This window comes from Peromyscus leucopus, chromosome 22 (assembly GCF_004664715.2).
Source record: "Peromyscus leucopus breed LL Stock chromosome 22, UCI_PerLeu_2.1, whole genome shotgun sequence".
NCBI lineage: Eukaryota > Metazoa > Chordata > Mammalia > Rodentia > Cricetidae > Peromyscus > Peromyscus leucopus.
The window spans coordinates 7,439,915-7,467,340 of NC_051081.1; the positions used below are offsets into that span (position 1 = coordinate 7,439,915).

Genomic DNA, 27,426 nt, shown 5'->3' on the forward strand with positions numbered 1-27,426 from the left:
CTATAAATAATCCTAACTGTTGGTCTTGGAAAGTGAGGAGTAGACTGTGACTGTATGGATAAGGGATGTGACTTAATATGCCAAAGGAGTGACCTGGTTTTGAGTAGTAGTGTACATCTGTAACACCAATACTCAAGAGGCATGAAGACTTGAACCTGAGTTAACACAGAGACCTAAAAGGATGGGGAGGGAAAGAGGGAGAAAAGAGGTGGGGAGCATCCATGTGAGTGACTAGTTTTCTTTGGTTATTCCAAGAGCTAAAATGGATTTAGTGGTCCCCTGTGTCTTTGCAAGGTGGGAGGCCAGGCTAAAAGCATCTCACATCCAGGAGCTACCTGAAAACTGTCACCTATTGCATCTCAGAGCCATAAATGACATAAACATAGAGGCAGAATGTGCAGATAGAAACAGGGAACAAGTTATTGGCTTCAGATGACCGAGCATCAGAGGTGAACATGACTAGCACAGTTCATTAAAGCAATTCAGTTTTAGGATTGCGACACTAGTTACGATAGCTTCTGGTCAGATTAATTTCCTTATTCTAAAATGGAAAAGCAGGGCTAGAAATGAAATTCAATAGTTAAGTGCTTGTCTAACAATGTGGGTGGTGCTGATTTGAGTCTTAGAGACACAAAATAAATAATAATAAAATTAAGATAGAAAAGCAAAAGAAAAAAAGAAAATCTACAGCACTAACAAGTCTTTTTGGCCGGGCGGTGGTGGCGCACGCCTTTAATCCCAGCACTCGGGAGGCAGAGGCAGGAGGATCTCTGTGAGTTCGAGGCCAGCCTGGTCTACCAAGGGAGTTCCAGGAAAGGCGCAAAGCTACACAGAGAAACCCTGTCTTTTTACCTAAATCCATGAACCACCCACTGCCCAATTACTTCTGCCAAGGTGGGATTTCAGATCTGTAGAAGCCCTGGGAGCCTGGGAGCATAGGCAATACTAAACCTAATCCCATGCTGTACAAACGACAGCACTGTAATATTTGCTGTCACCACTTAATGTTCCTATAATCGCTGGTACTCTTCTAAACTTGGGAAACAAAGACAAGGGAGAAACACAGCTGATTTATTTGCTATTTCAAATACTCTACCTGTTTCTTTCCTCCCTCGTCCTCTTCCTTTTGTCTGGACTATCATGATCTCAGTTTCTTCTGTGGGCAGTTCATTGATTTTTTGCAAGAAGAGCTTCTCCAGAGCTTCTGCCATTAAGACGATGTCATCTCCAGGCTGGATGAGGAAACAAACAGGTGGGGTAGAGCTGGAAGGCCCACCCTTCCCATCTTTGTGGACAGGACACCAAGGCCACCCCCCATGCCCCAATACTTGGAGCATTGTATCCAGGCTCCTTCCGTGATCTGGACTCCAAGGGGCCACAATGGTTATGCTACTAGGTATCCCCAACAAAACCTGTCCACCTGTACCTCCCTTTCAGTTTTAAGCTCCAAGAAACCATCCTTGTGCCTTATGTACCTACCAACTTGGTCAATCTCTAACTGGAGGCCCTCCTTTACTTTGGAGTTTCTTCAAATACAACTCAAATGAACTCACCAGAAATACTCAAATTATGCAGCATTTCTTGTGATGAATATTTTAGAGCTCCAACAGTGCTCCCCAATATACCCCAGAGGTAGTTCAGTGGGGTCTGGATGAAGCCCTTATCACAATGCCTTATTGATCCCCACTCTATCACCATGTCCAGAACATGCTGTCCCCATTCAGCTCTAAACTGAGGGCCTAGTCTGTACATTTTGCTTTCACCTAAGTGGTGAGAACTACGGCTTTACAAAACACAGTAAACTTCAAGAAACTCACCTACCCATCTCTTCTGGGCAATTTTACCCACTACACGAGCAGAGGTCAAAAGCTGAGTTCTGTATAGTGTCTCCCTCCAGAGTCGTTCTATTTGAAAGGGTTGGTTTTAATCACATCTGTGGTCTGAACTGTAAACAAATGATCTGGCTTCATGGCACAGCCGAGCCGAAAGGTTTGGCTACGGGGGTTAGGAAGTGACCCTTGGGTCTGTATGTATGGCCATGTCCACAGTTCCAGGAGACTGTGACCCACAGAACAGTGGAGTCTGCAACCAGCCCCACTGTACCCTCTCACATCAAGGTTTGTGCCTGAGCACACCTCTGCAAGACTCTAGTTGCACAGGTTCTTTCACCTAACAATCCCGATGGACCATCTGGTGTCATCTGGTGTCATCTGTCCTCATATGTTCTCTACCAGACATGCTCAAGAACTAAAATACAATTCCCAGAGTACTAGAGGCAGGTGCTACAGGCTAACAAGGACAGTACCCTCCTCCCCACGAAAGAAACACCCAGCCCTAGGCACAATTACAGGTCCCATCACCCTACCTCTGGAAGTTTCTTACTATCATACTTACAGCCCAGCTGCTCCCAGCAACCCTGCCCCTAGGCTCCTGACAAGAACCCCATTTTTACTTCCTCTCCTTCCCAAGTAGGACTGGACCCCTGCCCCCCACATCTCACCTTGTTGTAGATATAACAATTTGTAAACATAGTGTTGAAGTCCTGGATACATTCCTGAGCATTCCAGTAATAGTTGTTTTCCAAGCGCTTCTTTATTGTTCCCATATCCATGGGTGTTTTAATGATCTTATAGTAATCCTGAGGAGCAGAGAGATCAAAGAAGGCCAGAGTCACCTGAGAAGTCATGCTGGACTAGCTGTCTGTGCTTGAGCCCCTCTCTCCAGTCAATCAAATACTTTCTCAATGGTGTCAGGAAGGAACTGAAGGCAAAGGTGGGCAAAAGGACAGATTCCTAAACACTAGATGGCAAATGTACAAGCTAACACACTGTCTTCATAGGAAAAACAAATGCAAATACTTTCTTTAAAAAAAAAATAAAAAAAGAAAAAACAAGGGTAATTTTGTATACACAATATATTTGATCATATTTGCCCTCACTCCCCAGCCCCCTCACCCAGGCCTCCTCCTTGTCCTTTTTAAATATTCCTCTAAGTCAAATCAGTGCTGCCTGTGTGCACGTGGGTAGGACAGTCAGAAACATCAACTTCCAATGGACATATCCCCAAAGAAAACTGACTCTCCTTCCCCAGAAACCATCAACTGTCATTAGCTCCTCAGGTAGAGGAGAGGCTTTATAAACTCCCCTTTTTCTTTTAGGAGAGTGTTAAAATAGCCTTTCATTCTAAGTAAATATCAGGGAAATGACCATCTTTTAAAAAGTAGTTCTTGGGGATTGAGGGACAAAGGACAGCATGAAGGTACAGCATCAAAGTGGGCAATAAGGTTTTGAGTTGTGCTGACACCCATAAAGAAAGAAAAAGCCACTATTACCCATGTAAGAGGAGGGACACAGGGGTGCCTTGCTCTGGTAAGGGCTGCATGTGCACACCCTAACCAAAAGGCAACTCAAAATCTGACCTGTATCATGCTGTCGCCTCCCTTCCAAAGAAAACTAATGACAAAAATATTAACCCCTGTGGAAATCTAGACAGATTTTCTTCTGTGACCTTCATTGCAGACTGCAGCAAGTCACTCAAGGGCAAAAGGACAACAGTAAAGGGCAAACAGAAGAGCAGTGGGATGAAAGAAAATTTGGAGAAAAGGACTGAGAGCTAAGGCAGTGGCTTTAAGATAAGACAAGAGGTCAAAATGCATGTGAAGGCTTGAGGCCCCAGAAAATAACACCTTAAGGTGGCTCTTTAATAGCTCCAGAAAAGTATGAGCTCTTAGGACACCAGCTGTTCAGCTCCCAGGTCTACTTAGAGTTAGGGTTTTGAGATCACTCTTGTCTAGCAGCCTTTCTCTGAAGACATCAAATCAGCGGAATTCTAGAACTTAGGAGGTAAGGGTAGGAGGATATGGAGTTCAAAGGCCAGGCTAGATAGAACAGGTAACAAATTCAAGGCCACTCTGGGACACACATGTCCCTTTATTTGTAAAAAGGCTACTAAAGGTGACATCCAAATTAGCAAAGTGGTAGGATTCACACCATCTAAGAAAGGGAAATTCTGGCGCACCTTCAGGCGTTTCAGCCTCTACACTTGACAGATTTTTAACAGTCAAGCCTCACCTACTAGATATACTTACTGGTCAGAATATCCCTGTAACCTCTAACCTCACCCAAAGGCCCCTAGCAATCCCCTGCCTTGGTCTTTGCCTCTGCCCCTATTGTTTCCCCTTATAATAAATTGACCTTCTATTCTAGCCTGGACATACTTTTTCCTCAAAGCCAAGTTTCTTCAAATAGCGGTTTCATATCCTAACTATTTCATTCAGACAATCACATCTGTATCACATCTTTCTAAGGCTTAATGATCTTCTATTGGCCAGCAGGATGGTAGTGTTCTCTGATATAAAAATCTGAGGACTGCTGTTTGCTGGTGACACTTTGGCCTCTTTTCTCCTCTTCTCATGAAAGTTTAGAAATCTGCATTCCACCATCAGCAGTTCCTTTTATGTCGATGTGATGGTTTGAATGAGAATAGTTCCCATAGGCTCATATAATGGAATGCTTGGTCCCTAACTGGCAGAAGGTGTGTAACTGGGGGTGGTGAACTTTGAGGTTTCAACAGCATACACTAGACCTGGAGTGTCTGTCTCTGTTGTCCCGTGTGCCACCCCCAACCACCACCCCGGCAGACTGGGATATTGTTAAGTTTTTAGCTCCTGTTCCAACACCATGCCTACCTGCCACCACACTCCCAACCATGATGGCCATCTGAAACTGTAAGCATCCCCAATAAAACACTTTCTTTTATGAGCTACCTTGGGCATGGTGTCTCTTCACAGCAAAACAATAGTAACTTTTTTACCTGTGGATCCTGCATATCCCTGCTACAGTTCCCCAAAGAGCCTCCTGAGTGACCTGCAGGCCATCACTGCCAGCTGCTTGTATTGCTTCTTAATCAATGGTGGGCACTATTCCCTCCCCCACACATCTCCTTTCTAGCAAGTTTATGTCTTGTCTTGTATATAGCAAGTATATGTCTTGTCTCTTCTTCTGATGCCAGAAGACATATTTGGTGGACACACATGAACATTTATCACAGCCATGGTTTTCAAGACAGGTCAGAGATGGGTATCACATTTTGTTATTTTGGTCCCCACCCCACCCCCAGAGCTGAGGACTGAACCCAGGGCCTTGCGCTTGCTAGGCAAGTGCTCTACCACTGAGCTAAATCCCCAACCCTGGGTATCCCATTTTGGAGAATTTGAACACCTGGCAGATAGATACTAAGGCTACCAACTCCCCATGAGGAGTTCTAACTCTCATAGACCCAACTTGGATAATGGCTACCACCACGTAACACATCTGACAGGAGGGTGTGGAACTTACACATTCCAGAGAGCAACTCAGAAACCAAGCACTGGCTTTTGAAGGAGAAATATGAAAACAGTTGTTCCAACCACTCCCTGAGGTTCAGTGAGATAGTTCAGATTATAGAGCTGTCTGCTAGGGATGTGCACAAATGGGAGATTCTCCAAGAAAGAGAAAAACACAAGATTAAGTACGGTGTGGTGAGAGATAGGGAGTGTAGTATCTCCAGGGGACATGTAGCACAGTCCCCTTCCAATCTTGCCCCGTAGGAGATGCTCTATTCTCTTCACCACCTTCGAAATGCTTTTTGGTGGTGATGGAAGTAACTGCTGCTCAGTAAATCAGTCCCCTTTCTACACAGGCTGACCAACCACAGCTGAGAGAGGAAAGGGGCTTGGACTATTAGTTGAGGCTCTGACTTCAGCTCACCTCGTTTTAACCTCTCTATATACAACTTTCCATGGGGTCCCAAATAACTAAGAAATCACTGTATGTCTAAGCCAGTTAGCTTCCCCCTTTTCTTTTCCTATTTGATTTTCAGGATGGCTGCAAGCATATACTGAAAGGCCACTGTGGATACTGGTGTTCAGAGTCCTTACCATGACTCCAAACCCACTTCCACCCTTCTGCAGAATCTGCCTTCACTGGGAGACTGGGGGGGGGGGGGGGTGTAAGTACAGGCCCTGCCCAGCTACTCACAGGGAGGTTCAGCTTGACGGCATCCACAGGCTGCTGGAAAGGCCACGCAAACTGGTGTTTCCATAGTGTCTTGAGCACCACTCTGAGCAGATATTGCAGTTGATTGGTCTGCCTCTTGGGCTTATTAGGGTTGGAAGTCTCTGGGGGTGGAGGATTGGTGCTGGCTGCATTTGCTGGCTGGGGTTGGGCCTGGGCCTGCGTTGTAGACATTTGGGAGGTTTCTAGTCCATCCCCCATTACTGGCAGATTTCTCAATCTTGTCCCAGGGCCGCTCTCCGTAGACATGCTAATGATCCCATCACATTCTTCACCAGGCACTCTACACAGAAAGAAAAAAAGTCCCATCAGAGACAAAGACAGCACATGGACCACACTAGAAATGACAAATGACCCTGGCTACAGACTCCAAAGATTGTGCTCCATTGGCACTAACTGATCAGAATGGTTGGGAGAGCTACTCCATGACCCAACTAAAAGGGCTCTAGTGCCTGTCTCTTCTAAGACTGGTCATCTAGGTGGGCTTGGTGATAAGGGCCTGTAATCCTAGTTACGGGAGGCTGAGGAAGGTGCTTTGCCAGGTTTGAGATCTATCTGGACAACTCAGTCAGATTCTTCCTCAAAACAAAAAATAAAAAGGAGACTGGGTGGATATAGCTAGCATACACAATCCCAGCACCACAAAAATACTTGCCATCTAGCACAGAAGATAGGTATAACCTATCAACAACTAGGAGCAGATGTTGTGGATATTACTCTGTATAAATAAAATGTTGATTGGCCAGTAGCCAGGCAGGAAGCATAGGTGGGACAAACAAAAGAGAATTGTGGGAAGTGGAGGCTAAGGCAAGGAGACGCTGCCAGCCGCCACCATGACAAGCAACATGTAAAGATACAGGTAAGCCACAAGCCATGTGGCAACTTATAGATTAATAAAAATAGGTCAATTTAAGATAGAAGAACTAGACAGCAAGAAGTCTGCCACGGCCATACAGTTTGTAAGCAATATAAGTCTCTGTGTGTTTACTCGGTTGGGTCTAAGTGGCGGCAGGACTGGTGGGTGAGAGAGATTTGTCCTGACCATGGGCCAGGCATGACCAGGAAAACTCCAGCTACAAGCAGAGCACTCAGGAAGAGCTGATCAGGAACAGGTGAAACAGGTGAAGAAGGTATAATAACGCTATGTTTCATAAACCTGCAAGACCCTGTCCTCACTTGAAGACCTTTGGAGGACGCTGGTTGTATGACAGGGACAGGATAAGATATGTAAGCCCTTGTTTATAACTGTGGCTTATGAAGCACAAAGTCAAATCAATACTTCTATTTGGACCAGGGCTGCAAAGGGGAAAGAGCAGCAAGATAAGGCCTATTCACCTGGTTTTGGACAGGTTTTGACAGTTACTAAGAACATTTTCTGGGTAACTCAAATAATGCATGTTACTGAGAAAAGAAATCTCATAAAAGGTTACTGCTTTCTTTAAAAAAGTTCATAGCTGTCTATCTAACTATCCCAATGAAATAAACTAAGGCTTATAAATAAATGAACCACAGCTCAAAGACTAGCAAGTTCCTCCTCTGACCCCCAGTTCACAAAAAATATTTTTAGGAAGTGGGAAGGAGGAGGGTGCTTCGTGGATATAAAACCTTGTCCTGGTATCTCTGGCACAGCATCAGAGATGGTGAAAGGGTACCAACAGCTGAAACTAAATGTGTAGCTGCCTCATAGAAGTCTGATAAGTCTGATGGGGCTGATGATAAAGACCAGCCAAGCAGCTTATGAAAAGCACCCCAAAAGTGAGTGATGGGTTCAGGACCAAAATGTGGTAATTCCCTAGAACAACTTCATTGGAGGCCAAGCATCATGGACTACAGTGGTTTCTTTCCTTTAAAATATCTTAGAAGAGGGAGAAAGGGAGGGAAGGAAAGAGGGGAGGAGGGAGGGAGGGAGGGAGGGACAGAGAGACTCCAATGAAGCTAAAGAACAGACCTCCAGTTTGCCACAATCAGGTTTCTCCTAGAAAGCTTAGGATATGCCTATAATCCCAAAATTGGAGAGGCTGAGGCAAGATCATGAGTTCTAAGCCAACCTGAAACACACAACTGTCTCAAATAAATAAGCAAGCAAACAAAAACATACATGAACAAGCACACACACCCTCCCTCTCCTGATGCTGTGTATTGAGCAAGTGCGTAAGGGCAGCGGGGCCGGAGAGCAGAGGGACAGGTTAACATCCAGGACTCTCATCCTCACCCACCACAACACTGTTAATACCATTCCTGTATACAACTATTGGAAATGAAAAGCTCTGGGAATTTCAAGAACCCACTCCTACTGCAGGGAGCCCTGCCCCCAAATAAAAACAAAACAAACATGATGAAAGGATGAACCTCTTATCTACCCGTGGGGGCAAGGAAATGACTCCCCTATAGCACAGATGTGACCTATTCAGTCTCCCTTGGTAAATTCCTCCTTTAATGTCATCCTCACTGGGTCTTAATCATCATGCTCCACAACTTGACTACCACCATCCCTGTCACCTTCACATCTTTTACTTGGTATCTCTGCTAAAAGCACACACAGTGAGACATGTCCCAACCTCCTAGCCAGCATCTGGTGCTTCCTTGATCTTCACCTGCTACTTCCCATGAGTGCACTGTCCGAAAGTCACTTTCCATTACACAGAAGATTGTTACTGTAGGGCTTCTGGCTCGGTCTCGCGGCTCTAGGAAAGCAGCACTCATGTGGGCAGTGTGGTAACTATCAGACTGAATCACTTACTCAGCCAGTGAGTCTCACTGGAGCTCCATGGCAGCCTGGGGTATTTAGCAATTGACATGACATTCCCTTTGAGTTGACAAAGTAACACTTCAGGCAATACCATGAAGAAGGAAAAAAAGTCTGGGCTGCTACTCCTGCCGTGGACTGGGAGAGAAGATACTGTACTGATGGCAAGGCATACCACATGTGTGCCTACGGTGAGGTCTGCAGAGACAGGTCTTATCAGCACAGTGACAACAGAGGAACTGACCTAGACAAGAGACACAGCAGCATCTGTGAGGATCAAACAGGAGGGTAGCTGAGTATCTGATAGTTAAATCAACTGTTTTCAAGCCAATTTTTCCATCTAGGGGGTCAAAAAAAAAAAGTTGCTGTCGAGGAATAGTGAGAGAATTTCACTTATTATTTTCAATCCTAAATGCTTGCCCTGATTCTCAATCTGTTCCAGAAGAAATTCTATAATAACTAGTTTTGAGTTTAGAGACATAAGGAAAAAGATGAAGCAAGGGTGGACAGTGGGGTGCTAATGCCAAGGTGCTCTAGGACTGGGGCACCTTGTTAAAGTGAGAGGGGCACTGTAAGCACTATTAACACAAAGCGCTAGTATATTCGTTTCAATGGGGCTGTTATTTCCAAAGCTTTCTATTATTGTAATAAGAAGCAAGAATCACAGAAAAAAAAATCCATATAGAAGGAAGAAGTGGTGTCCACACTGGTTCTGAGAGGTTGTATTTACTGCATAACTGCATAAGAGAGACAGGCTGTGGTGAATTTTGTATGTTAATAAATAAAGTTTGCCTGGAGATCAGAGGAAATTGCAAGCTGTTTTAAGTAAACACAAAAGTCAGGCAATGGTAACACATGCCATTAATCTGATCACTTAGCAGGCAGCATCTCTGTGTATTCAAGGCCATACTAGGGAACACAGCCAAGCATGGTGACACACGCCTTTAATCCTAGTACCAACCATAGAGACCTGGAGGTCGGTACAGACAGGCAGTGACAAGGAAATGAGGTAGCTGGGCTAAGAGTCAGTAAGAGGGCAGAACAGCAAGACAATAAAAGCCTGGGTAGAAAGGAAGTTTCATTTATATATATGAACGCTCTTTCTGCATGTACACCTTTATGTCAGAAAAGAGAATCAGATCTAACTATAGATGGATGGTGCACAATAATAATGCGGGTGCTGGGAATTGAACTCAAGATCTTTAGAAGAGCAGCCAGAGCTCTTAACCACTGAGCCATCTCTCCAGATCCCGGCTCCATGTTTTTATTTAATAAGATCGCTCAGAAACTCGGCTACAACAAACTGTCATTTGTAAGTAACTATATACACAAATAAAGAATTCTCCTTCCAAAAAATTTCATTTGTTTCAACAGCAACACAGCTGTTGGAGCATTAGCAGTTTCAGTTGTTTGTACCTACATAATAAACAAAACAGTGTTTCCTTTGACCTAGGTGCATGTAAAAAGGCAGAGAGTACCCTTACCTATTTTACACACACAGGTATGTTTGTGCTGGGTGTCTATGTGTTTGAATGAGTGTAGGCCCTTGGCTGACTTTGAGAATTATCATTTTAATTGTTCTTCCATCTTAATTCATTGAGACAAGATCTTTCAATCAAGCATAGAGCTCACTGATAATGCTGGTCTTGCTAGCCAACTTGTCCCTGTAGCCACTGTGCCCATTTTGCATTTATGTGGGTTTCTGGTTATCTGAACTCTGGTCCTCATGCTTGGGTAGCAAGTATTTAACCTCTGAGCCATCTCCACAGGCCCAACCTTGAGATTTTTAAGGATGCTGTGAAAAGTTTGGAAACCTCTAGATTAATGAATATGGATAATATATATTAATATATATCCATTAACACAACTGTATGTATGTATGTATGTGTATATATAATTCCCAAAGTTTAGCAACTTCTGATTAAGTATGTCTTTTTCTCAAGGACACCTCAAAAAAAGGGGGGGAAGGTTATTTATTATGTGCGTGCAGTGTTGTGCCTGCAGGCCAGAAGAGGGCACCAGATCTCATTATAGATGATTGTGAGCCACCATGTGGTTGCTGAGAATTGAACTCAGGACCTCAGGAAGAGCAGCCATTGCTCTTAACCACTGAGCCATCTCTCCAGTCCCCTCAAGGACATTCTTTGATACCTTCTCCCCTCTTACCATTGTGATAAGACTATTTAAGAACAACTGATAGCTCAGAGGTGGTGGTACATGCCTTTAATCTCAGCAATCAGGAGGAAGAGGCAGGGGAACCTCTGAGTTCTAGGACAGTCAGGGCTACACAGTGAAACCCTGTGAAGAAGAAAAGGGAAAGGGAAAAGGAAAGGAAGAAAAAAAAAAGAACAGCTGATGCAGAATGTGTATATGTCCATTGCCAAGATGTTTAGTAAACTGAGTGGGTGCAGCCAGACACATTTTGTTTCTCTGGTTCCAGTCTGCTAGTCCACTGAAACCCCAGTAAGTCCTTAATTCTGTCCTGTCCTGTCAGACTCACCTTCTTCCTGAAGGTACAACACATAGGTAGCAAAATGCCAGGGAGATAAGGAACAGTTATAAGATGAGTGCTAGTCAACTGAAAGCAGTCACTGTATCTGTAGATTACAGACTTGAGCTATATTAGTCTAATCCTCAGAAACCTTACAATTCAAACAGTGGCATTATCATCTTCACTGTAATTCCCATGACAACACAGCAAATGGAGGTCACATGGAGGTGTGTACTTAGCATGCTTTGATTTAGTTACCACAACAAGCATAGGAGCAATAACCATGAGCTTCTGCCTTGGCTGACAGCACTTTACACCTCAGAAGACCTGCCCTCACTACAGAGGTATCCAAATATCACATGGTTCATGAGCTGGGGCTCAAGCCATATTTCTAGTAGTGCTATTATTTCCAAATATTTTCAACCCCAATAAATAAATCAGAACTGAGACACCTTGCGGTAATTGGCCATCTGTTTGCAAGAAGAGTTAAACATCATTATAGGCAAAATGTGAAGCACAATTCCCTGCTGAAGCTTGGGGTACAAGAAGAGGCCTGAAAGGGTATAGCCTAAAATTATTTCCTACTGGCCAATGTGGTTGGCCCCAGGCCCATAGGAAAAATACATTCAAATTCACACATATCCTTAAAATGTGGGAGAGCAGCTTTCTATGAGTACACAGTACTTGCATAAAGCATTTGGGACAATGATAGAGTCTACCACAGACCAAAACAGAGGTATGGGGCACTGATGCTGGCAAAAACAAATTTGAAAAAAATGAAACAAGAACTTTGCAGATAAATGGATGGAACTACAAAAGATCATAAAGTGAGGTAACCCAGATCCAGAAAGACATTGGAAGCTCTTAGCCCAAATCTTCAGATGTACTCACATATCCTGGAGTAACTGCAACAATCAGAAAAGTAAGAAAGGAACCACTGCCAGGGTAAGAGGCAGGGGGGAACAATAGAGAGGTGAATAGCAGGGTATAAGTGATCTGTGTGTAGGGAGTACTTAGGGAGAGAGGACAAAGAAAAATACAGAAGGAGCGTAAAATAACAGTAAGAATGAAAAAGTCATTAATTTATTCACTAAAAATCCTAACATTTACTATGTTTATGTATAAATACAAACATATTATTTTAAATGATATTTTCTCATTTGGGATCCCTCCTAGAGCCAAAGACAACCTAACAAAAGCTCCAACACTAGGCATGAGAAGCCCTCTTTTGAGTTATTTGTTGGGGTAGTTTAAGAAACTCCCCAACATGCATGCTATTGCTATGCCTAGGCTGTTCTGGAGAGATGGAAGAAAGCCCCTATTGCTGAAGACATCATACACTTCAGACACAGGGCACAGAGTGCCCTGAACTGGAACTGACCTGAATGCCGCCTCACTGATAACTAGCTTTTCATGGTACCAGAAGGCACTGTGCGAGCTTCCACAGGAGGGAAGCAACAAACCAACAGCCCTACGTAGGTCTGACTCCTACAAAACACAACGATGATCAGCAGGCACAGCACAAATACCTGGTGGTAGCCAAAAGCTCTCTAATTGCACTGAAGACCTGTTCAAGGGGAGGGAAATTATTCTTGGTACTAGAAACCTAGCTAACTACCAAGGGCTAGTGAAGTCATACATCTGAGAGAAGAACCTACATCCACCACTTTAACTAAACCCGCATAATCCCTAACTACATTCTAAATATTTGTCCTTATTCCCACCAGTGACTACAGTCCTTGCTTCTCATGAAGGAAACTTCTCTTTGCAACAGAGACCATTACAGAAAACCACAACCAATCAAAATGCAGACTATGGAGACCAGTTCCAATGAATACATCTAAAAACACTCCTGTACTTTCTTAAACCACAAGAAACACTGATGAAGAGGTGGCAGAAAGGTTGTCAGGGAGCTTGATGTGAGACTGTCTCCTAGTAATGTCATAAACTATACTCATGTCTCACCAACAAAACAGCCTAAACAAGAGATGAACAAGGACAACAACATACATGCTAAGGTGGATGGGGGGAGGGGTCACAAAACCTCAACCCCACACAAAGAACTACAAGCACTACGGAATGCTGAGAGTGGGAGAAACAGTATTCATCAGGGAAAGTACACCAAATGGTCAGCCTTGAAAACAAAGTAACTTTACATATACTGAGCAGGTTTTATTTATATTTAAAAATACATATGTATATACATATATGTGTGTACACAATCAATTTTAAAAGGCCATGAATTTGAAAGAGAGCAAGGAGGGGCTTATAGGAGGAACTAGAGGGAGAATGATGTAATCACATTACAATCTCAAAAAGAAAAAAATTAAACACACACATATTCTCATTACTAGTCAAGTTGCAGCACATTTTACCCTGTCCTAGGAATATCTTTGCTGAAATACTGGTTATACAAGTATACAAGGATACAAGAAGGCCCATTCCTCTCCTGGTCCTAGAGCAGTGGCTACTTCACATTCATGATGACAGCACTGTTTAATTGTGCAATCTGTGTCAGTGGGGAAGTACAAACAGGATTACTTTTCCATCTGACTAGCTCTTGCAGCTGGTGAGAACAGCGCTTATATCATGAGCCAGACTGCACTGCCTGGAGCCAGGCCAGTGGCTATGTGCCGAGGCAGCTCTTAGAAGCCTTAATCCTTTTTTTGCTCAGTTTGTACATAACCCACCCCTCCTGTCTTGGACTTGCCAGGTTGGGGCCCATTACCTCAGACGCTACAATATTGTATACCCTGAATCTTCTCTTGAACCAGAAGGTGAAGATAAGCCACCATTTTCACTAAGGGAATGAGAGATACAATCAAGTTCTGTCTTCCTTCGGGCCAACAAAGATCTTTCTTACAGCCAGGAAGACCAGAGGCCAGGCCAGGGCTGGCTACAACCACACCAATAGAATTCTAGTGCCTTTCCTTTAGAAGAAAGCAATAGGCAGGGAGGACAGCTACACTGGGAGTATGAGAGAGCTGAATTTTTTTCCTCTTCTCTGTAAAGGTTGCCAACAAGCTGGATGGACAAACAGTTTGTGTACCGTTAAAAAAAAAAAGGAGGAAGCAGCAGCTGCAGCTGTACTGTCACATACAGGTCCCATCATGGTGCTGAAAGCTTAATCTGGACAGAAAGATTCTTGAATTTAAAATGTTTCTATAAGGTGAAAATCAAACCAAGCAAGCACTGCTGTGGACACAAGATTGCTGGGCTACCTCTACTCCTTCCTGTAAAGGAGCACAGAGTAAATACTGTCAGCTGATGGGCATAGGTCTTTCAAAATAATCCTTTCTTCTGTTACCACAATATGAAAGAAACCAGACTGGCAAAAATTAAGTCCGGCCACAGAAGAATAAGCTCCAACTGGCCTGAGGGCTGGTTTGTAAGCCCTGTTCCACAGAATTCTAGACTTTCTGAAGAAAAGGGGATCGAGAAATGTTACATAATAAAATAGTTTTTTAAAATAATAAAAACTCAGATTATGTTAGGTTCGGATGTACACATAAACACATGGGGAAAAGGTGGCTGCAGTGGCAGGTCTGTGAATGACTATGGCTAATTTACACTAAAAAGCCACCCACCCAACAACCCACCACATATATAAAAACAGTCTAGTTTCTTTGTCATCCACTTCCTTTCACAAACACCCATTGGACTCCATAAAGTGTCTGCCTGTCAACACTACTACCATGAGTTCTTTGTTATGAAGATAACTGGGGGTGGGGAGGGGAGACAGGGTCTCACTATGTAGCTCTGGCTGTCCTGGAACTCAGAGATCCACCTGCCTCTGCCTCCTGAATGCTAGGATTAAAAAAATACGTGTCACTATGCCTGGTGTGAAGCTGATTTTAAAAACATGTTACACGGGCTAATTTCTAGGCACTTAAAAAAAAGATTTATTTTATGTGTATGGATGTTTTGTCTGCATCTAGGTATACGTATCATCTGTGTGCTGGTGCCTTTAAAGGCCCAAAGAGGGCATCAGATCCTATGGAACTAGAGTTATAAATGTTTGTGAGCCACAACGTGGGTGCTGGGAACTAACTGATCCTTTGGAAGAACATCAAGTTATCTTAACTGCCAAGCCCCTCTTTTCTAGTGCCTGATTTCTAGGCACTTTTAAGTGGCTCCAGGAAAGGTAACTTCTCTTCTCTTCTTTCCTCACGAACTCCAACTATACAGGATGGAGTAAGTAATACAGGAAGTAACACAAAATTAATACCAAGCTTTTATATATATATATATATATATATATATATATATATAAACAAACTGAGGTCTCAACTTACAAAGCAGGAAGTAAAGAATAACCCAAGACCAGAAGATCACAGGCAGTGATAGCGAACAGTGTCTAAAATGTTGTTTATGCCAGGCAGCGGTGGCACTCACTTTTAGTTCAGCACTCGGGAGGAAGAAGTAGGCAGATCTACAAAGCAAATTCTTGGACAGCCAGAGCTGTTACACTAGAAATCCTGTCTTGAAAATCCAGTGATATTCACAACCAATACAAACTCCGACGATATAGAAAAAAAATCCATTCTACACATTCATAGATGCCTTTGACAGTCAGTGAGGCTCCTAGGTCAAGGGGTTTTGGCTTCCACACACCACTTACTTAAATAAGCCACTCAGTCAGTCATCTTCATGTACTACCAGGGAGTTCTCAGCCACTGTTCCATTTTTTTACTGTGCAGAAAATCTAACCAAGTCAGTTTGAGGGGGATGCTTGCACTTAAACTGACACCTTCTCAGTAACTTCCAGTATGACTAGGAGCTGAATGGAAATAAACCCTACACCATTTTAAATGAGAACAGTTCAAAGCAGCCCCTCCCTCAAAAAGAAAAAAAGAAAAAAACAAGAACTATGACCTTGCAAGAAATAATGTTCCTATTTGTAACCCACAGAAATCAAGTATCCCAACCCAGAAACTAGTAAGAGGGAGGATGGAAGTGGTACAAGAAAAAAGCAAGTAACATAAGGTACGTCTCATTTCCTCTTGGGGCTTTCCCAATCAGCCTAGTCTCTGTGAAAGGGCAATGATAATCAACCCCTCCCTGGTGTATCTAGGTATCCAGAGGAACCTCAGGAGCACCCAGGTTGGCAGAACCCATAATGAAGACTCCTTTGCAGACTGCTCTGTCTTCTGGGTCTAATTACTAACAAAGAGTTAGGCTGGGAACATAGCTCATTTGGTAGAGTCACATAATCTGGGCATGGTAGCCCATGCCTATCTATACCTGTAACTCCAGGACGGGGTGGGTAGAGTCAACAGGAAATCAGAAGTTCAAGGCTGTTCTTGGCTTCAGAAAGTGTGAGGCCTATCTGGGGATAAATGAGCTCCAACTCCAAAACCCCAAATAAAATAAAACAAAAAACAAAGAGGAAGAAAGTCATTCACAGACAGGAACTTTTAACCCAAAGCAAACCAAAAACTATCACATCTATCACACTCCGGATGAAAACATACTCCATAGACATCCCTGTTGCTTCTGTATTAAGAACTAAAAAGATAGAACTAATATTCATGTGATAATTTTTTTTTGTTTTTCGCGACAGGGTTTCTCTGTGTAGCTTTGCGCCTTTCCTGGAGCTCACTTGGTAGCCCAGGCTGGCCTCGAACTCACAGAGATCCGCCTGGCTCTGCCTCCTGAGTGCTGGGATTAAAGGCGTGCGCCACCACCGCCCAGCTTCATGTAATAATTTTTAAGATTTATTTATTATATAGACAGTGTTCTGCCTGCATGTATGCCTGAGCACCAAAAGATGGAACCAGATCTCATTATAGATGGCTGGGAGCTACCATGTGGTTGCTGGAAATTAACTCATGGCCTCTGGAAGAGCAGCCAGTGCTCTTAACCTCTGAGCCATCTCTCCAGGCCCCATGCAATAAATTTAAAACAACACATTAAAACACACAAGGGCGCTGGGCAGTGGTGGCGCATTCCTTTTATCATAGCACTTGAGAGGCAGAGGCAGGCAGATCTCAGTGAGTCTGAGGCCAATATGATCTACAAAGTGAGTTACAGGAAAGCCAGGACTGTTTTTGAGAAACCACATCTCAAAAAAAAAAAAAAAAAAAAATCCAGGGACATATACATACTCCAGAGGAGAAAAAAAATAGAAAAATAATTTGTCTTTGCTTCATTTTATTTTCCATTTCCCATCTTCCTGGCTGGTAAAACATTTTCTAGTCTAGGGGAAACAAGAAGGGGGGAAAAGGGGGGGAAGAGGAGGAGAAGTTGCTGTTGAAGTTGAAGTAAAGAGATCTTAAATACCCAGGTTTGAGTAGTGGCACACCAGAAGTACCCTACTTTGTTAGAATGAAGCCCACCTTGGTATGGAAACATATATGGAGAGAGAAGAAATCCACACACTACAGCCTTCCTCGCGCTCCAGCTCTCTCAGCATGTCTCACTTAGGAGTGGAGGCACGCTTGTCACAATAACCTGTCCCCTCTACCATAAGGTAAGTAAGAGATGTGGCTTAACGCTTGGTGGAGCCAACACCAAGACACAAGGCAGAGACTGAGCAGGCACTGGGGTACTCACAGCCTGAGATCTCATTAGGACAAATGTAATACCAGTCAAGAATTCACCAAGACAAAGGCTAAGAGACTCCAGCATCATCGAGAAAGGAAAGTAAGAGATGGAAATCCCATCAATGACACTGTAACTATGTGTATCCACAGAAATGGTAACTCATATGGCACATTAACATAAAAAGAGGTAAAGTCAATAGTTTGCTTGATGAACCTCTTAAGTCCAAAACATTTCAATATGTGATCACTATTTATAAAAACAACATAAATTATTGGCTAGGTCTAGAGGCAAACTACAAGTTTTTAGGCCAGCCTGGTCTTCAGAAAGAAACAACAAAAGAGGCAGGGTTGGAGGAAGTGAAATAGCTCAATGGGAGCCGGCAGTGGTGGCGCACGCCTTTAATCCCAGCACTTGGGAGGCAGAGCCAGGCAGATCTCTGTGAGTGCGAGGCCAGCCTGGACTACCAAATGAGTTCCAGGAAAAGGCGCAAAGCTACACAGAGAAACCCTGTCTTGAAAAACCAAAAAATAAAATTGTCATTGATTTATCTGTAGGTATTTTGTTTTCCACTCTTTAAACAATGCTGCAAAGAACATTCTTGTACATGTGTCATAAGATATATGTATATACAGGGCTTGGCATGATAGTGAACACCTTTAATCCCAGCCCTAGGGAGGCAGAAGCAGGTAGATTTGTGTTCGAGGCCAGCCTGGGCTACCAAGTGAGCTCCAGGAAAGGCGCAAAGCTACACAGAGAAACCCTGTCTCGAAAAACCAAAAAAAAAAAAAAGAAATAGCTCAATGGGTAAAGGGGTTTACTGTACAAGCCTGACAACCCAAGTTTGATCCCCATAACCCACAGGAGGAAAACCAACTCCCAAAAGTTATCCTCTGACTTTCACATAATTATCTGCATTCTTTCACAAACCCCAAAAATAATTTTAAAAAAATTAATATTCCATACCTAACCTTGGCATTCCACACTGTGCAACTCAAACTGGAGGAAAATTTTTCACTCAAAAAATATATGGTCAGGAATGAGCATGTAGATCAATTGGTAGTAGTTGTTTAGATGCATGACGCCTTCAAGTTCAAGTCCCAGCACGGCACACATTGAACATTAGCAGTGCATGTCTGTTAATTCAGAATGCTTACTTAAAAGAAAACTACGTAGTAAGTGTAAATGGGAGAGGACATTTTTGAAAACAACGCAGGAGGATCTCGATATGGGGGATCATTGTTGATTTTCCTGTTACAAAACTCCTTCTAGCCAGGTGGTAGTGGCGCACACCTTTAATCCCAGCAGAGGCAGGTGGATCTCTGTGAGTTCGAGGTCAGCCTGGTCTACAGAGCTAGTTCTAGGACAGCCAAGGCTACATAGAGAAAGAAATCCTGTCTTGAGAAACCAAAAACAACCAACTGCTTACTAGAGTTCAGGTGGTGGTAGCACATGCCTTTAATCCCCAGCACTAGGGAGACACAAGCAGGTGAGTTCGAGGCCAGCCTGGTCTACAGAGCAAGTTCCTGAACAGCCAGGGTGACACAGAGAAAGAAACCCTGTCTTTGAAAAACAAACAAACGAACTAGATAAAGTAAATAAACAAATAAACAAATGAATGAATGAATGAATGAATGAATGAATGAATGAATGAATGAATAAGGCTGCTGTGGTGTTAAAAAGACAAGGCCCACTTTGTAGCCCTGGCTGGCCTCAAACTCAGAAGTCCTCAGCACTAGGATTAAAGGTGAGCCACCAAGCCAGCCTTCCTTACCCTTTATGGAAGTTATTGATAAAGGGTACCCCAATCTGGCCTCTAAATCATGATCCTCCTGCCTGAGCCTCCCCAGTGCACTAGTCATTATCCACAGGCATAGTCATTATGCTAACCCACCTACTAATCCCTGGCAGTGGTGGTGCATGCTTTTAATCAAAGCACTCCGGAGGCAGTCAGGCGGGTGGATCTCCCTGAGTTCAAGGCCAGCCTGGTCTACAGAGCAAGACCCAGGACAGGCACCAAAAACCCTATCTTGAAAAACCAAATAAATAAATAAACAAATAAATGAATGAACAAACAAATAAATGCTAAAACCTTTATGTTGATGTATCCAACAGTCTTATTAAATAAGAAACACAGAACCAATGTAAAAGAGAAAGCCGAGAGGTCAGAGCTCAGAGCTAAAATCTCACCCTTCCTCCTGCCGTGTCCCAGCTTCCCGAAAGAGAGCTATATCCTGTCTGTTCGTCTATTTATAGTATTTTGTTCTGCCTTCTCATTGGTTGTAAACCCAAACACGTGACTGCCTCATCACTGTCTGAATGTACAGCCCCCCAGATCTTAAAGGCATATGTCTCCAATGCTGGCTGTATCCCTGAACACACAGAGATCTATGGGATTAAAGGCGTGTGCCACCGCCGCCACACTCTTACTATGGCTCTAATAGCTCTGACCCCCCGGACAACTTTATTTATTAACATACAATCAAAATCACATTTCAGTACAATTAGATTACCACCACACCTTTATGTACAATTACATTACTATATAACCACCACCCACACCACATCTCTGTAACTTTTTCCATCCTGCATCCATTAAACACAAATTCCCTGCTTCCCTGATTTCAGTCCCTGGCAACTAACTACCTTTCTATCTCTAGAAGCCTCCCTTGAGTGGAACTTCATGCTGTGGGATATCCTGTATGTTGTGAATATATGTTGCTATGATTTGTTGATAAATAAAACATTGATTGGTCAGTAGCCAGGCAGGAAGTATAAGCGGAGCTAGCAGAGAGGACTGGGAGAACAGGAAGGTGGAGTAGAGAAGATGCTGCCAGCCACCATGAGGAGGAGCAGGGTGTAAAGTACCGGTAAGCCACAAGCCACGTGACAAAAGTATAGATGAATAGAAATGGGTTAATTTAAGATAGAAGAACTACATAACAAGAAGCCTGCTACGGCCATACAGTTTGTAAGCAATATATGTCTCTGTGTGTTTACTCGGTTGAGTCTGAGCGGCTGCGGGACTGGCGGGTGAGAGAGATTTGTCCTGACCGTGGGCCAGGCAGGACTAGAGAAAACTTCAGCTACAACTTCATGGATTATTTCATTTACAGGATCTGCATTACAGGGTGTCAGAAGTCACTTCCCAGCCTTAAGGTTGACTGTACACATAAACCACACTTTACCACACATTCATCAGTTTCTTTTTTTAATGTGTGTCTTGTGTACACGTATGTATGTGCACCACATGTGTGCCTGGTGCCAGAAGAGGTCAGAAGGAGGAATTGGATTCCATGGAATTGGAGTCACAGATGATTGTGAGTCACTGCATGGGTGCTGGGAACCAAACCAGAGTCCTCTGTTAGATCAGCCAGTGCTCTTAACCACTGGGTCATTTCCTCCTCCCCTTCCCACTTTTTTTTTTTTAAACAATTTGTGTGGTTATTGTAAATCATGCTGCTATATAGGTAGAGGTGTACAAATATCCATTTACATCCCTGATTATAAGAGAATGTCCTGTTTGTCTGCTGAGACAAGGTAGCTTAGGCTGGCCTTGAACTCATGATCCTCCTGATCTGACTTCTAAGTACCTAGATTACAAGCATGCACCACCACACCCAACAAGAATGCCCTCATTATTTCATTTCAGCATGCATACAGGTGTTCATATGTGTGTGATATGTGCTTGTAGGCCTGAAACTGATACTAGGTATCTTCCTTGATTTAACTCTACTAAGACAGGATCTCTCTATTGAACTCAGAACTTGGTGATCACCTAGTCTAACTAGCCAGCTTATCCTGGTGGTCCTACCCCTCCTTCCTCAGTGCTAAGATGGCAGCCATACCTCCACGTCTTTTACAAAGGTTTCTCATGTTTGCACAGCAAGTGCTTTATCCACTGAGCCATCTCCCTAGCCTCATGCCCTCATTCTTAAAAAGATGTTTGTAAAATTACAGAAGAAGTAAAATATCACATCTGAAGCTTCCCTTGGGGGGGAGGGTGTGAATTAAAAGAGGCCTGGTGACACAGGGGAGTAGTCTGAACTACTCTAAAGGATGAGGTAAGAGAAAGATCTCTAAAGCCAGGAATTAAGGCCAGCCTGGGCAACATAGTGAGATCTCCAAAGGAGAACAAAGACAAGAAAGTAAATATATCACAATTTTTTAACTGATGATGAGTCTTTCTAAAGGATTTGAAGGCTCCCAAAAAGCACTTTGGTGTGTACATGTAATTTTACTACCCTTCAGGCTGAAGTATGAAGTTCCTGGATTTGAAGCCAGCCATGGCTACATGTGAGACCCTCTCAGGAAAAAAAAAAAAAAAACACAAAACTTTTAAAAGTCCCTAACTTAAAATCCAGCATTAGGTGCTAGAACAGAAAGCTAGTATAAAATAACCACAATGAAAGTAGCCATGGCTTCTGGTCTAAGACTGAGCCTGCATTTGATTTCCTATGTCTTCTCAAGTGAGAGGAACTGAGGGGACTAAAAAGAGAAGACCATGCTCCCACAGGGATGGCAATCTGTCTACTAGGCTAGTCATCTTACTTAGGGGTCCACATCACACAAACCCTCTGAGATCTTTGTTGAGGGGATGGGAACAGGAATAAGTTTGGCAGAGAGGTTACCAGAGGAACAGAACAAAACCACAAAGGGGAAGGGGGTGCTAAGGACACATCAGTGTAGAACACGTTTGTTATGTACAAAGCTCCAGTTTCAGTCCTAGCGTACACACGCTCCAATTTTTAAAATAATTTAAGAGCTTGGAACAGACTGGATTCTCAAGCATCAAGACCAAAGGGAACACAGCACAGCAGGTTAGATATGGCATGTATCTAATGTAGGGTCACCCGGTCTTAGGTTATTGTCAGTTTAATTAAAGTAGGGTAAAAATAAGTTTGCTCTCCAAGAGTCACACGGTACATGTAAAGGGAGAAGCAGAAGCCACTCTTAAAATACTAAAGTGAGGTACATAAAAGACTCCCACCCATAGCAGAAACTAAAGGAAAATCTTAGAACAAGGAAAATACACTAAGAAGTTTCCAGAGTCTAACAAACAAATATACTGAGCTCTTCGCACCATTAGATAGCTTCTCCAAGAGGGTACAGAAATGTATGAGCTTTATAGCATTCCCTGTTCTTGCCGCAAGAGCAGAGCAGCTGTGTATACATAAGCCAGTGTTCTGTCATAAGTGAGGGGGCATTTAGGACCCCTCAGGACAGTACCAAAGGCAAGGGTAATTAAGGTACCTTCTGTAGCAGATGGAAGAAGGCAGTATACTGCTCTGTGAATGCTGTTCTTTTATTATTGCTGGGAAATATGCTTACAGAATAGAATGCTTAGGGATGATAGGAATAGACTGCCGGGTCCTCCACAGACAGATTGATGAGATTGCCCATCTTTGTCAAAGCAACTCCAACAGGCGCACACACTCCCAGCCCCAATAAATCCCTCTGGTCTACAACACTCTAAAAGAGTAGGGTTTTTTTTTAGCTGGTGGTGCACACCTGTTGAGGCAGGAAGATATGGAGTTCAAGAGTAGCCTCAGCTACATGAGATCCTGTCTCAAAAGAATAAATTTGGGTGCATTTGTTTTCATGCCCCAAATCTGAAAATAAGAAGCATTTTTCCAGAATCTAAACTGTTCCATGTAGCTAAACCTGACAAGAACAAGAGCCAAGACAGATGTGCTTTATGGGGACACTGGACTTGTATGCCCACAGAGCACTATTTGTAACTGAGTCCAGACAGGGCTGCCATAGGTACCTCACAGCAAGCCGCTTGGGTCAAGACAAGATTCGTGAGACAGTGGGTAAAAAGCAGTCACAATTTTTAGTTCTTGGAGAAATTTGGTTTTTGAAGCAATACAAACAAGTTAAAAACAGATGCCTTTTTGAGTTGGCCATAGTGCACAAATCTATAATCCCAGCATTTGGAAAGCTAAGTGTGCTTTCTCCTCCTTCCATCCCCTGCTGTATTACAGATGCGACTCTGGGCCCTGAGGAAGCTAGACAAGTGCTTTGTTGCTGAGCTATACTCCCAACCCTTAGTTTGAGAAAGGGGTGTACCACCACACCCAGTGCACCAAGATTTATATACTCTATATACAAATTTGTATACCCAGAGAATAAAATCACTAATGATTTTACAGAAGATCTATTTGAGATTAAAATAAACTAGTAAATAAATAAATGAGTAAATAAAATAAACTATGGCTGGAAAATGGCTCTGAGGTTAAGAGCACTGACTGCTTTCCCACAGGATCCAGGTTCAGTTCCCAGCACCCTTATCAGGTGGTCACAAATGTCTGTTAGTTCCAATTCCTGGGGGATCTGATGCCCTCCTTCTGTGGTGCACAGACACACCTATCACGGCCTTCAGCCTGAAACTCTAATAGCAAACTAAATAGAGGAGCATGGAGATTATTAAAGGATTTACAGCCAAAGAGGTGGTGCACACCTTTGATCCCAGCACTCAAGAGGCAGAGGCAGGGGAACTTCTATGCTCATGGTCTATAGAGCAAGTTCCAGGATGGCCAAGGACACACAGAGAAAACCTGTCTCAAAAAAACAAAAACTAAACTAAAAAGGATATAAAAATGTTGGTCAAAAAAAAAAAAAAAAAAAATCTGTGCTAGCCAGGCCTGGTAACACATGCCTTTAATCCCAGCACACAAGAGGCAGAGGCAAGGGAATCTGAGTTCAAGGCCAGCCTGCTCTACATGGGCCAGTCAGGCTAATTTTTAAAAACTCGTAGTGTGTAAGCTCAATTCTCTTCAAAAAAAAAAAAAAAATCAGCACTGGCTTACAACAGAATTTTAGATGTGCCTTCACTAATCCTGTTATCATGCTAGACACAAAAATAGAATCTGCTCCCTTGGAGTTCACTAGTTGCCATAGAAATGGCATCGAAATGCATTAGCCTTTCAGGTGAAGAAACGTACTATGGGTGCTGAAGAAGAAAAGCCTTATTAAATCCAGTACAAACGTACACCCTTCTAATAATAAATGGGTGCAGCAGAACCCAGAACACCTCCCCCAAAGAATGCTCCTGGAAGAATCTAGGCAAATTTGACTCACGTGGGTTGCCTTCCCCTCTAGGGCACCATATTCTGTACCACCAGGCTTTAGTTCGGTCCTAGAGTCTAAATTATCAGAACCCACACATCTCCTTCCCTCTCCAATACAATACTTTCCATGTTTCTATTGTTTCTAAGACAAATTTATAAAACTATACCCCCACAACACTCCCACACACAAGTTCCCTCCTAGAGTTGGCTCACTGTCTATTATTACCTACTGTTAGTTAGATGTATCTACTAAAGACTTGATTTCAAGCCAAAGACCAATCTTGAGTCTTTAAAAAGTATTCTTGTGGTAGTGCACACTTTTAATTCCAGCACTTGGGAAGCAGAGGCAGGGGAGGAGGTGTTCTTGGTATTGGGGTATAAACAGATGGCAGAGTACTTGTACCTTACAAAGCACTGGGTTCCATTCCCAGTACCACCAAAAGAGGGGAAGAAATCTTCAGTTACAGAGGGAGAGGATATATATCTGACTACTCCAGTAGGACCTAGATGGAAAATTAGCACCATGGCACAATGAACACCTTAAAAGCCCCAATCACTGAGTAAGGGTGCAAGCCGCTCATTGTTTACAGCTACCTAATCACTAACAAACATAAAGATCGCTTCTGACTTTGACTGCCTCCTCCATACAAAAAAAAGTTGTTTGAAAGGTAAAGAATGGGCTGCATACTAACTCTTGGTTAAGGCTGGTCAAGGAGCAACAGCAGGCCTGGAGATGACTTCAGTCACCTCATCTCTGTCTTTTTTTTTTTTTTTTTTTTTTTTTTTGGTTTTTTGAGACAGGGTTTCTCTGTGTAGCTTTGTGCCTTTCCTGGAACTCACTTGGTAGCCCAGGCTGGCCTCGAACTCAGAGAGATCCGCCTACCTCTGCCTCCCGAGTGCTGGGATTAAAGGCGTGCGCCACCACCACCCAGCTCATCGCTGTCTTTTGAACTGTTTATTACTAGATTAGGTTGAAAACTGGATTTCTCACTCAGCCACTCAACAAAATAACTTATTACATACTTTGTTGCACTACAAAACTTTTAAGATAGATACAAAAATATTTGTCCTCATGGCCTCACAAAGACAGGCCATCAGAAATAAAGTAGATGCTAAGAAAAGAGGATGAGGAGGGAGCAAAGGAATCAGAGAGCCTGGTCTTTCCTCCATATAATACAATAAATGGAAGAATGACATAATCAATCTAACTTTCTCCACTGGAATATCCCATTTACGTACAGATTTATCTAAAGCTAGCTTCCCAGATTAACTACCTATTTTGATTATGAAGTCTTTTTTTTTTTTTTTTTTCCGAGACGGGGTTTCTCTGTGTAGCTTTGCGCCTTTCCTGGAGCTCACTTGGTAGCCCAGGCTGGCTTTGAACTCAGAGGTCCGCCTGGCTCTGCCTCCCGGGTGCTGGGATTAAAGGCGTGCGCCACCACCGCCCGGCTTGACTATGAAGTCTTAACCACAGCTTTCATTCTTCAACAGAGACACTACCACCTGTAAAGCTAAGGGAAAAGAAGTACATCTATTACTTAAGACAATTCATTAAGCCAAACCTACATTACAACTTTGGTGACTGTACATGCTGTGCTTGCTATTTTACCTACTGATTCCTACTGAAGAGTTAAGTATATGATCTGATCTACCTGAATCCCACCCTCTCAAGCAGGTTACAATGACAGAACCAAGAGGCTTATACTGTTACATATATGTAATCCCTTCTGGGGATAGGGGTGTCCCCCAAATAAACACTGCAATCCTAAGCACTGCTGAATGATAGCTACTCAACTAACCAGGCAGAATTTTCATCTTACCAGTATGTTCTATCTTTAATTAGGAAGGAAAGAAAAAGAAAGAAGCCACTATGAATAAATTGATCTCACCCAGTTTACTCTCATTTTTTAACCCCCAAACTGAATCCTTTTTTTACTTTGAAAACTATGGACCCAACAGTGGAACTTTTATTTCTGCCAATAACAAAAGGAAAAAAATTAACTCATTCTCAACCTCAAGGGATTGGAAGTTACAGGTGTAGAATAAAATATGAGAAGGGGCACCCTAATTAAGGGAAAAAAGACTCTTCATATCTTATGGGGAAAGCTGGAAATTCTCTAGGAATTCACTCTCCTCCATCTCAACAGAGGCCATGGCATTCATCAACTGATACTTGGAGTAGGTGTATCAGTTAACATGAAGACAGAATTATTAGGAAGTTAAATTGCCTGGCAGTCATTCTGACAGCCATTTTACTTAATTTTTTTTTTTCTGACAGCCATTTTAAACCCAACCAGTTTCAGTTAGAGCCTACTGAAGAGGAATTTCTAAACTACAGACACCCTGTCCCACAAAGATTAAGGAAGGTTTAGGTCAGTAGTTCTCAACTTTTCTAATGCTGAAACCTTTAAGTTTTCTTCACGCTGTGGTGACCCCCCACCATAAAATTATTTTGTTACTACTTCACAACTGTAATTTTACTACTGTTATGAATTGTAATGTAAATATCTGATATGTAGG

General features: G+C 42.9%; 1 protein-coding gene across 7 annotated transcripts in view; it reads right to left on the reverse strand.

Moving 5' to 3' along the window:
- The window catches only part of Brd4 (bromodomain containing 4), an 85,370-nt gene that overhangs the window by 28,959 nt on the left and 28,985 nt on the right, over positions 1–27,426 (reverse strand). For 5 of the 7 annotated variants that reach the window (XM_037197894.1, XM_028860785.2, XM_028860787.2 and 2 more), the window contains exons 2-4: positions 6,018–6,336; positions 2,501–2,638; positions 1,097–1,232 (exon numbers count right to left, since the gene is read on the reverse strand). In XM_037197894.1, coding sequence (XP_037053789.1) covers positions 1,097–1,232; positions 2,501–2,638; positions 6,018–6,302 — 559 coding nt within the window. In that variant the 5' untranslated portion in view covers positions 6,303–6,336. Of the gene's footprint in view, positions 1–1,096; positions 1,233–1,817; positions 1,946–2,500; positions 2,639–6,017; positions 6,337–14,018; positions 14,728–27,426 lie in introns of those variants that run through there. The other 2 variants (XM_037197893.1, XM_028860790.2) reach the window with 2 other exon arrangements.